The following is a 12,290-nucleotide window of genomic DNA, read 5'->3' as shown; positions in this document are numbered from 1 at the left end:
AACACTCAAGACAGTTAAAACTACAAGCAGTTGAAGATAAAACTATGAAAGTGAAAATAAAATTGATTAAAAAATTTGGCAACTCAGATGTCAAAATAATATTTGTTAAATAAGAGGCATAATTTATTTTTGTTTTTGTTTTCTTATCACTACTTTTATTACATAGGTTTCTCTATGTTGTATTCATAATTAAATGCAGCAAAATAAACTATTTCAAAGGTAACCGGTCTTTGTAGTACTTAGTTTATTTACATAATGACTAACTACTTGATGTTCGGCCCCTCAGCTGTTGATTTGCAGTAACTGTGGCCCCCCGGAGTAATTTAGTTGAATAGTCCTGCTCTACAGAATGTTTAAATCAAACATCTGACTGGAGGGATGTTCTGCTGTGCTGACTGTGTTTTTCTTCTGATTGTATTTGCAGTGATTCTAAAAGGAGCAGCCAACAACAGAGCCTTCAGCACACCTAAAGGTAGGAGTCAACAAAACTTATACAACAACATTATATCCCATCATACATCAGGGATTCAGTCCATGCCATCGTTAACACAAACGTCCATCAGCACGAGGTGCTGAACAACATTCAAATAGAAAATTTGCAGCTTTTATCTCTAAACATGGTTTCCTTTTAAAAGTCTGTGAAGTAATTGTTGACATTTTACCAAACGCAACAAGTCCCACATGTAGGCCTGTCACAATAACAAATTTGCTGGACAATAAATTGTCTCAGAAATGACTGAGATAATTTATTGTTTGGAGATCATAACCTGACCTGGAGCGGAGATTGGGAAAATGACACAACAGTTAGGGTTGGGCAATATTGGCAAAAAAATAAATCACGATTAATTGTGGTTTTTAGCAGATAATTCATTTGACGATTAATCCCCTGGAGTCCCTGGACACACTTATGTCCTGGTCACATGACCAATTTAGTGGGAAAGACTTGCTCTTCATAAAAATCTGTTCCAAATTGTGTCAAAATTACACACTCCAGGCTATACATCAAATTTTAAATTGTGTTTGTAGATAAATAAATTACAGAAATTTTTTAAATGTTTGTCATATTCGAAGCYGAGAGGAGCACCAAGCGGACTGACTGGAGAAATCTTCAGTCAGTCTGCGTGCTGGCAGTAATTGTATTAATCGTCAAGTGCCAAAAAATAACCGATTATTGTTTTTTCTGGCGATTAATTGCACACGATACGATTATGCCCATCCCTAACAACAGTAAAATCTTCCTCTATCCAAATATGGCGCCATTTACTCTTTGTGTCTTCCTCTGGCTTCCTAAAGTTATTGTGATCACCCTTAAGTTGCTCACAAGTTCACAAAATTTATGTCAGGTTGCGAACAGACCAGTAACAGAGTTTTTAAAAACAACACACAACAACAGCTACTGAAGCTGTAACATTGCTACTCACCTCTGTCCAAGCCAGCACAATTTATAATTCACGCCTCATTCTCTGGCTTCATGAAATCACTGTGTTCACATGCACGCTGCTTACGAAGTTGACAAAACTTTTTGAGTGTAATAAAAAAACGACTGTTCCCGAACCCGAGGTTCAGCACAGCGCAGGTTGTCCTGAGGCGTCGCCAGCTGAAAACACAAATCAGAAATCTGAAGATGCTCCTCTAGCTAATTGCCTGTTGTTGGGGCTCTCATGCTACAGAAGTTACAACACCGTGCGCCTGACAAATACCTGATGAGAGAGCTCACTCCTCCCTATGCTAAGGAGTAGAAAAGAGGAAAACATGAGAAAACAAACAAGCAGGCAAATGCAAATTATTAACCTCATTTAACTTATTGTGCGATTAATTGATTTATTTCTTATAGCATCAGGCGATAAAACCTTAGTGAAACACTTGAATAAATATATAAATATATTTTTACTGAATTTGCAGCTCAATTTCATCTTCAGTCCATCAATATGAACAGCATCTTTTCTGTTCGAACGACAGCTTTACACATAAAATATTTTCTTTACTTTTTCTTTCAGGTGTCAACATAAGCTTAACGTTTTGCGAAGGACTAAGCGCAATCTTCAGTGATATTGGAACAAGTAAGACTTCATCTTCATCACTGGTCTGGACATCATGAGACTGAAATCTGTATTGTTTATTAGGAAACTTTATTTCTTTTTAGCTACACCAGGCAAACGTGTGTTTTGTGTCCTCACAGGTGGTAACGCTGACACCAGTGGTCCTAGCGACAGTAACAACGAACAGTAAGTCATTTACTGAGTCAAACTTTATGGAGGACTGAAACTGACATAATTAGAAATAAAAGCAGAAATATATAAATAGACCAATAAATAAATACACCGAAAATGCGACAATTAAATAAAAAATGAGAACTTTACATGTTTTATTATTTAACTGATCATTTATTTTTCCAGCTTAGTTCTAATAAATTATATATTTTAGCACATCATTTCCGTTTTACTGTTTTTTAAAAATACATATTTTTTTGTTTTTCCTTGTACTTGCAGATCTGTGTCTCTTTAAATGATTTTATTTAATTATTTTTTATATTTTGTCCCACAAGTCTTTTTATTTCCATGTGTTGCTTTTACATTTCTCTGTCTCCTGTATTTACATTACCTTATGCATTTCTGCCTCATTATGTAAATAAGGTGGGCGGTCCTTCTTTTGTCAGCTACTGTCCTATTGGTCAAACGACAGGAAGGAGCAGGGAGCATGTGCAGATTGACTGTGCATGCTTATGATGACTGTTTAGCTTAAAGTTTGAAGTTCAGTTTAAAACAAAGGCAAGGTGGAAAACACTTTAGTCTGTCTTTTTTTATACATAATTCTTGTTTTTCCTTTTTACTTACAAATGAAGCATCTTTTTTTCTGTTTTTAATCCTCAGTTGCTTACTTTTCAGAGCTCTTAGATCGAGGCAGTGGAACGTGCAGTCTCCCCTCCGCCAGAAGAATCCGAGAAAAAAGTCTAGACATTAGTTTTGTCTGAACAAAATCTGTTTTGTCCAGAGCCGTCGTTTCTAAAAATATTATGATTGGCGTCATTTCTACCTTATTGTTTTTGATTGATGTTCTGACATTTAGCTTTAAAGTATTTGTTTGTCCTTTATCTTTGTATCAATAAAATTTTCTATTATACATATTAAGTGTTCATTTAGATTAAAACATCACTAAAACTGTACATGGCAAAAATATTAATGCATGCATCATTTTCTTCTTACTTTGTACAGCTGCACCATCATGTGGGTTGAAACAAGAAGCATAAAATATAAAATTTCTGAAAAGGTTTTTAAAGGGTTCCAGGTTTATTTACATCAGACCTCTTTAAGGGGGCTTATCTATTTTTAGGCACATAGTTACTTGATTATGGTATAAAATTGAACTATGTTACCTTCAATTATGAAGATATTGTATATATCAAATAAATTTGACTTTGCATCATAGCCTTTTTAAACTCCTTGAAATTGGTCTCTGTCTCTTTAAGAACCTCCTACCATTTCAGACACTCCCACTTCAGCACATCTTCCCAACAATGCTTCGGGTGAGGGGTGATCTGTGGGGCAGGTAGGCACAAATGGTGCTTTGTACCATCAAGTGTTTAGGCAGCTCAGAATAGCTGCAGGTTCAAAGATGAATGAGTCAAAGCAACACAGTATGTTAATGATGAAGGAATGACATAACATGATATAAAGCCCAAAAAAGTTGATTTAGCATTTTCTTTGTCCTCACTAATTTAATCCTGTTTATTTTTGGGCAGCGGGGGTCATTGTTGTGTGGATTAAGCTTGTGTTGTTTCACCGGCYTTATTAGGAACTGTATTTGTGGAGCTTGTCCTGCTCAGGTTATAGAGCTGTAAGAACTCAGTTGGACTGAGATGCTTTTAGGAAACTTTTGCTACCAGCTGCTGTTAATGTTTTAGTCTTGATCTTATTTATTTTAATTATTTTTTAAAGGAAAACTAAATAGATCACATTAATACCTGTTAAACAATATCAAACATAATTTGGGGTTGTCTGAGGATCTTTAACCAAAGCTATAGGGTTACTTATATGTGATCATGTGGTCAGAAATCCTAAGAATGAGGCCTGCTCCTCTGGAATGGCCTTCCTAAATCCCTGACCTCAATCCTGTTGAAAAGTTTTGAACTTTACTTAAAGCCAGATTAACACAAAAAACTAATTAATTAATTAACTACCAATCTGCCAGGAGACGTGGTAAAATCTTTTGCCTGAATTATGCCGGAAGGTGGTTCATAGAAACAAAATGTGTGGTTGAGTGAATCTATTATCAACAGGCACAGAGGACATTATTTTGTATATTAAGTATGCATAATTTTGAACTTGTGTGGATTAGAGGAAATCCACAATAAATTTAAGGTTGTACACCRAATTATTGTTTGTCAAAATCATTGAACCTAAGTTGAACAATTATTCCATCCTGGGAAAATAAGTAAAGGCACCATATTAATATAACCGGTACACTCATGTGCGTGATGATTGGTTGAAAACATCTGACTTTAACTATAAGTCCAAAGTCTTAAAGTCCCATTTAAATCATGTTGGGGATGGAGACAGAATGTCTACCAATGTCTGAGAAGATGTTGACGTCAGAAAGACGTATAGAAAAATTCATATCTTGGAGTTTGTCTTCAGAGGAGGAGATCTATGTTCCAAGATATCCAACCATGCAAGAGTTACTATCAAATAATTGTTAATGTTTATTAAACGTCCCAGTAAATTGATACATCTGTCAACCTGTAAATCAAAACTGCATTAAGTAAAAAGTGCACTTTGATGAGCACACGATGCTTTGACAAGGTCTTCCAGTGTAGTCTTGTGTAGCGTCATTGCTAGATAACAATACAATAGATCAGCCAGTTCTTATCTGTTATGAGCGTAGCTACACTGTTTTCAAAATCCAGTGCAATGTGATTTATTGAGTTCATAATAAGGGCAGACGTACTGTAGGTCTAACCTTGGATCATTTTCTGTTTCAAAATATTTGCAACAGAAAAGGTTCAGATTCTTGAGTCAGTACAACTTTGATCTTTATCAGAAAACAAATGTCAGATGTTTGAGTTAATATGAAACTATGTGAAAATCTGAAGCGTAAAGGGAGGAACATGACTGTGGCACACTGGATTTCAGATGATAGCAATGTTAGTCTGAACAACTCTCAGGTTTTTGACAGTACTGGATTTAAAAAGGGGAATAAAGAAGTGCAGAAACAGATGAAAAGCAACGGTAAATAACTACAATATGCATTCCTTCAAAGACTGCTAGGCATTTATTTTACAACTTATTTTTATGTTGTCACTTTTGTTTAAAAGCTTTTATATCTGTCAAGTTTATTCTACAAAAAAGCAAAGTGGTACTATAAAAAACATTTAGAAACGGTTCAAGATGATAATTCCYAAACACACACACTCATAAAGAGAAGTTAATGTTTTTATTTATTTATTAATTTTTTTGTGTGCTTTTCCTTTTCACATTTGGAGGCCAAAGAGAAAGAAGCAACATCCGTGATCCTATCTGCTTACTAGAATAAGAGGGATTTCCTCTGGATTGGCCTCTGACAATTACTGGATGGACATAAAAGGCCTTAAGAGCTGCCTACCCTGAGAATAACCCCGTTTAGAGTCATTTAGCACAGTGGGTGGGAGGAGAAGACTGGAAAGTTGTTAAAATGTTTTTATTTTGACCCGTTGCCGCCCTCTTACCACTCATCATCCTCACTTTTAAGTTTTGTTGTACTTTCAGCCTCCCTATCAAATGAGCCTATTCCTTCCAGTTTTTTAGAAGATTTTTCATATTTACACACCAAAGACAAGCTTTTATTTAGAAGCCAAAAAGTCAAATACCCAATAAAAATGATAGTTTTTATTAAGTGGAGTTCTGTGGGTTGATTATAAACAATTAATACCTTACTTGTCCATGGCTTTTAAACTGGCCTCAGTTTGGAAAAATGGAGTTTATTTCCACAAAAATGGCAGGCTAAAATAAATAAGCCAAGACCAAAGTAGATTACTGCTGCTTTCTACAATTTCCAATCATAACCATCTCAGATTTTCAGGTCCACAAATCTAAACTATCCCTTTAATATAAATTATAAACAAACCTTGACATTATCTGGCAATATTACACTGGAATTCAGTAATGGTGAAGAAGCAGCATTTGTGGATGAATTATGAAGCTTTCTCTCAAATGTTAACCTCTAAAATTTTAATTCTGATTTCAGATTATGGTAAATTCTGGGTTACAACTAAGTAGACTGGCAATAGATTAGATTCACATGCCAGACCTTTAATGGATAAAATTTAATAATAGGAAAGCAAACATGAGCAAGACGTGTTTACAACATCTGATCATTCATAAATGGGGAATATTTATTTGAATTTAACTTCTGATCTGATAGGCTCTTATGAAATGAAAATTTAGCTGGTTTGCTCTGAGAGAGGAATGAWGGATGCATTTTGTGAAGTTGTTTTTCCTCTTTAAAAGCTGCAGTTCTGTTGAAGACTAAAAAATGACTTTCTGTTTTTCTACCATCGGTGTATACCCCATCCTTTGCACCTTATAAAACCTTTCCTCCATATCAAGTTATGATGAGCTACTCTTTTCCTTATACACAAATACAAACCAAATAAATCATATAAAACTTTATTTTATAGATAAGCTCCAAAATATTTAAACATGTTAAATCACGTTTGGGTGATGATGAGAATTTAAAACAAATTTCAGCTAAAACATAATTTATTGTTCTTAACTTATTGTTCTTTTACTGACTTAATACTGCACATGTGCACATTTCAGACTGTTACCTGTTGCACATCTACACTTTTGCACACACTCCAAACACTGATAGTACTGTTCCCTTTTTTTGATGTTATTATCTCTAGTTTAGTCTCTTTTGTTGTTTGTTTGTTTCAAGTGCGGTCTTTTTATCCTTTATCCCTTATTATTTTCTTTAGTATCCTTTAAGTGCATGTTTTCTTTGCTTCTGGTTGTCTCTTGGCACTCACTGTGGGTGGCAAAGTAAGAATTTCATTGCTCAGGGAAACATGTTTCATCTGTTTATATGACACGTAGAATCTTTGAATCTTAAAACTGAAGTAGCCTAGTAAAAACCAGACCCTTGTTCTTTGCTTTGCTTCAGAGGACTCTCGTTTTTTCAGAAGTGATAGCTTGATGGAGACGTGCGTGCTGTTGAAGTTTAAAACGATTGGATCTGACTTTACCCAGTCGCTAACTTTTGGCCGTGATGTATTCGGCGCTAAAGTTCTACTGTGAAGGAGGCTAAGCTAAGAAGCTAATCGGAAATTGTGTGCGCTGTAAGCAACCATCCCCTACTGGGAAGAGAGAAAAACAGAGCCGAACAAAGAGGCTGTACATGAGTGCTGCAGGCTGAGACAAATTTTATTTAATTTGGAAGCCTTCAACATGGTCTGAATGGCTTCATTTACTTCCTCTGCTGCCATTGCTAAACTACAGACAGACTGAAACAGTGCAGAAAAKCGACGTCGTCGTTCAAAACTTCTCCTTCTGTGTGCTGATTGGCCTGGTTAAAATTCTACCGGAGAAATCCTTGTCTATGGGAGAAAGCCCAGACAGAGCAGAGAAGGGAAACTAGAATTGAGCAGAACTGCGTAGGAAGGCAAGGGCCAGGCTAGATTTTAAGTAAAGCTGTACTTATACACATGGTTATAGTAGCAATAAATTGATAAATAAAACTGTTTAAGGAAATATAAAAACTAGAAAGACTTGTATTTGTGAGCATGTGATGTACATTACTGCAGCATAATGTTCTTTTCAGGCATTCAAATTGTAAATAACAAAACAAAAAAATATTACAACTATCTAAATGTGTATTTCTGTTTACTGCTAAAAAGCTGCAAATCTTTGTGTTTAAATCTACCCAATTGTGTCCCATTTGTAATCATGTATGTTGTGTTGATAATACTTTTACAGTTTCCACATGGAACAAGTGTTGCAGGACATTTCTTRATGTGCACTGACCTCAGAAATGCAACTACTGTCTGTTATCARAAGGCATTCTCCGTGCTTTTAATAAAGTCTGACCTCTGCCTCCAACAACAGACCTGAGGCTGTGTAAACACACAGAATCGGGTGTGCCTGAGCCCAGGCTCTCCTTCCAGCTGCTTCATGTGCTACTCTATCCTGAAATAAGAGACTTCTTTAAATTGACAACATGAAAACTTACTGCTTTTGAACATAAAAGGTTGAAGAAATTTAAAGTTTATAGAGGTTAGTACTGATGTTAAAAGCACAACACTATATTCATAGGTTTTCCTTTTTGTAATGTTGACAGTGTTTAATCTATTATGTTTTGATTGAAATAAGTACAGTTACATGTCCGAAATATGTAACAACACATAATCAAACGTGATGCCATTAGCTGAGGATTTTTTCTGAATGCCTGTGATTCAGCCGTAGGTCAGTAGGGGGCGAACGCAGGCATTGAAGGTGTATATACATGAACTTCCTGGTTTTCTGGTAATGTTGGTTTCCTGTCAGCTTGAGTGACAATAAACCTCACTCACATCCAGAATTCTAGTGTTGTATTGTTTAATTCCTTCTACAAATCATRTTATTTAACAATTGTGTTTTTAATATCGACTTCAGTTTATTGAATACGAATTTTCTTACAAGGTTAATACATTTTTGCTAGTTTTCAGTGAAAATCCACACCAAAACCAATAGCCAGAACAGTATTTCATGAGATTTCAAATAAAATGTATTTTTAACTTAGTTGATGAAAACAACATATTATGTTTATTAGCACCAAAAACATGTACAATAGGTTGCCTTGAGGCCCAGGCCACCCTTACAAAAGAGATCTGTGACCTCAGTGGGATTTGCCTGGTTAAATAATGTCAATAATAATAATAATAAAATAGGTCCTACTAATCCTAAATAGCTAGGGGAAATTAAAATTGCACAGCAAGTAAAAGTTTGGCACTATGGATATAACAGTCTGGGTAAGGGGGGCCACCAAGTTTTCAGATGTGGTTATTGCCCTCTTTGAGCACATGGGTTTTCTTAGGGTGCACCTTTTTCATTCCACATGCAAAAACATGCATGTTAAGTTAACTGATAATTCTAAATTGTCCATAGGTGTGGGTGGGAGTGTAAATGGTTGTTTGTCCTGCCACTTGCACATTTATTAATGGAGATATGGCCTGCTTATGTCCAGATATACAGTATGTTCAGCTGCCCCATGACCTGGAAATGAAAAGCAGGAAAATGAATAGTTTACTATTCCAAGACAAAATCCTTGAGGTGAAATTGGTTTGTCAACCATAACAATGTCCAGAGCTTTCAGCATCTTTTTACAAATTTCATGTCTTCAGAATCTGACTACTCAAAGGTGGACATGGTGATGGGATTGAGGAGATTCTCAGTGTTTCTTCAACCATCTGGCAGTATCCCTAATTTGGGTCAGCAGTTACTCTTTCCTTTTCAGAATGGTTTACCAGACTTTCCTTAAGGTCAACCAGAAGTCCTTCTTCATGGCCCCTCCAAATTCAGGAGTTCTGGGACAGCCACACTTTAAAGCCTTCTTTCTTCAGCTTAATGACATTCATTACCACTGGTGTCCKTGAAGATTTTTTGTCACTGCAAAGATACAAGTCAGAATGTATTTTTGAAACTAATGCACAGTAGAGTGAACTGACCACACCTGGAAGAAGATGCAACTGCAAAAGAGGTCCTGAACATGGTCCTGTCAGATTCCATGGCTTGACTTATCCTTCTAGAAATGTGAGTTTAAAATTTCAAGGCCTCTGCCAGACTGTTGACCCTCATCACCCCCATGTGGGCCCACCACCTGCAGGAAGAGTCGAGGCTGAGTGCAGTATGTGAAGGGAGGACAAGACCCTGTGAGTGCTGACTCCTACCACCATTAACTGATTCTATAGGGACACGGGATGTCTTTACTATATCTTAAGACATGATTTTAGGGTATTGCTCATTGGGTGTTTATAGTATTTTAGACCTGATGGTTTTTTTGTCCTCTACTTGTCAACTTTCAAAAATTCTAAGCACACAGTGCAATATCTTCAGGGACAGGTTGACAGACTGGACAGAAAAAAACCTGTCAATGAAAAAACAACAAGTGAAAAACCTTTAGAATGTCTGAACTGAACAGTTCTCCTACTGTTATAAATAAAATACAAATTTACGACAAAAGTTTCAAGAGATTTAAATGACTACGAAATAGGTTTGGAACACAAATATATAATGTGACAGGTCAAATTCCAGTATATATCAACAGAAGAAGGCTATGAACTAAAACACTTCCTAATCCAAGCCAGATGTGCTTTTATTATATTATCAGTTCTAGAGGTATTAATTCCAGAAAGTAGAGATCATTTGCAGAGACTTGTGGATTTCCTTTTCTCAAAATCTTCTCCATGACTCTATTCATGTCCTTAATGGGCCAAAACACACAAGCTGAGCCTCATGGTTAAACAGGACACATCTCAGTCATTTCTTCAGAGTTCAGTTTCTCAGGAACATGATGAACTCACAATATTGTGGAAACTCTGACCCTACAAGGTTCTTTTACAGGCCAAATAATAAACAGTGACCCCATCCTTTACAGGTTTAGCTGGCAAATAGCTGGAAGAGACTGAAAATGAACACTAAATTATCACATCATGACACCAAGTAAATATGTGGCTGTTTCACAGATCCCCTCAGAACTGGCCTCTACAAGACTCCACAATGTAAATAATAAAAACAGCAAATTCTTCTTCCAAGCTCTACGTTTCCTCGTTTGTTGGTCCAGAGGCAAAACTAGGAGCATGCACAAACCTGCTTCAAATATTTTCTTATCTTCTCAGTGAGTATACAGGCTGGCCCTTGGGCAAAAGACCCAGGTCTTCACAACTCTGTCATTATAGCTCAAACGCCACAAAATGGTAATGGGACTCCATGACAATGGTCTGTGAGACGCCGATGGCATTGAATTAAAAACCCCTTTGCATTATTTAGGCCACTGCCTTTCTATAGTCAGGTTTTTAACACCAGTCAAATATTCAGTATGTTAACTTTTTTCTGTACTAATCTACTGCTAATTTGTCATAGCTGACAAATAGAAGTGCACTAATTAACAGTTTGAAATAAAAAATTCACATACAGAACATCACTTATATCAGCACTGAGGTGAAGAAATGCCATTATTAAATATAAAAACTTAGTTTATACATATGCAGTATATCGACAATTTATTTTTTAAGTTACATTTTGGCTACCCATCAGCTTTTATCATGTCTCACACAAACACGATTCTTGTCCCATATGTGTTATTTATGAAGTTTTGGTAAGTTACAGTARGATGAAATGTTAGAACAGCTACTGTTTTGCAGAATGGTGTTTACTCCTGTACATGAAGTTATGGGTTGTAACACAGCAGATACCGTATATTTGTGAGGTTGGTTGATCTTGATGAGAGATTCCTCCAGGACATGCTAAAATGGTGTGATGTTTTAGAATGTTTATTTTATTGTAGTTTTAAATTCAATTCAGTTCAAATTCAGAAATACTTTATTGATCCCAAAGGAAAATTAAAAGAAAGTTTATATAAATAAAAAACAAGAAATAGATAGATAGATAGATAGATAGATAGATAGATAGATAGATAGATAGATANTCGGGTGAAAAAAGGCTCTTGGCACCGGAAAAATCAAAGCTGACACCCGTCAGAGTCGACCAAAATAACAGAGATTTTTTGGGGAGAAACTAAAAAAACACAAACACACAACATAAATCAAGACAGGTATTGTTTATTTTGCATGCAAAAAATACACGTTAACTTTTCAGTAAAAAATGTAAATGCAGTTATATAACTATGCAAAGTTTCATTTTAAATACTGTTTACTATCCCTGGTAAATACAGATGCATTATAACTCCCCAACATTAATTGCTTTCTGAGGGACAGAAAACATTGATTCACGATATATGCTAATAAATGTTGTTGTTTTTTGCAAAATAATAAAAAATAAAATCACAAAAAGCTCTGAGGAGCCCAGATGAAATTCTAATGACTATCCAGTCTTCCTTTCAGTTTCCAGAGCAGAGCCAAAGACTTCTATGTAGGTAGACCCTGGACCAGAACCCAGAAGTTAAACCCAGAATGGGATTCACTGTCAGCTGGTTTTACTTCAGTATTTAAGTCCTGCACCCTGAGTGTTAAGAGCATTGTTTAAAAAGAAAACCACAACCCAGATTTTTTTATTACAGGCATTCAGTCAATTCCCAACCTTGCAGCTGTATATATATATATA

The 12,290-nt window shown here is 35.8% G+C and overlaps 1 protein-coding gene across 2 annotated transcripts in view; it reads left to right on the top strand.

Moving 5' to 3' along the window:
* The window catches only part of ncapd3 (non-SMC condensin II complex, subunit D3), a 29,289-nt gene extending 25,853 nt beyond the window's left edge, over positions 1 to 3,436 (top strand). The window contains exons 32-35 of one of the 2 annotated variants that reach the window (XM_014032251.1): positions 425 to 472; positions 1,998 to 2,060; positions 2,180 to 2,225; positions 2,886 to 3,436. In XM_014032251.1, coding sequence (XP_013887705.1) covers positions 425 to 472; positions 1,998 to 2,060; positions 2,180 to 2,225; positions 2,886 to 2,961 — 233 coding nt within the window. In that variant the 3' untranslated portion in view covers positions 2,962 to 3,436. Of the gene's footprint in view, positions 1 to 424; positions 473 to 1,997; positions 2,061 to 2,179; positions 2,226 to 2,870 lie in introns of both variants that reach the window. The other variant, XM_014032249.1, reaches the window with a different exon arrangement.
* Positions 3,437 to 12,290: the final 8,854 nt, after the last annotated feature.

The sequence above is a fragment of the Austrofundulus limnaeus genome, unplaced genomic scaffold (assembly GCF_001266775.1).
Source record: "Austrofundulus limnaeus strain Quisiro unplaced genomic scaffold, Austrofundulus_limnaeus-1.0 Scaffold1402, whole genome shotgun sequence".
NCBI lineage: Eukaryota > Metazoa > Chordata > Actinopteri > Cyprinodontiformes > Rivulidae > Austrofundulus > Austrofundulus limnaeus.
Note: the sequence above shows the minus strand (reverse complement) of the source record. Positions and strands in the feature narration are given on the sequence as shown.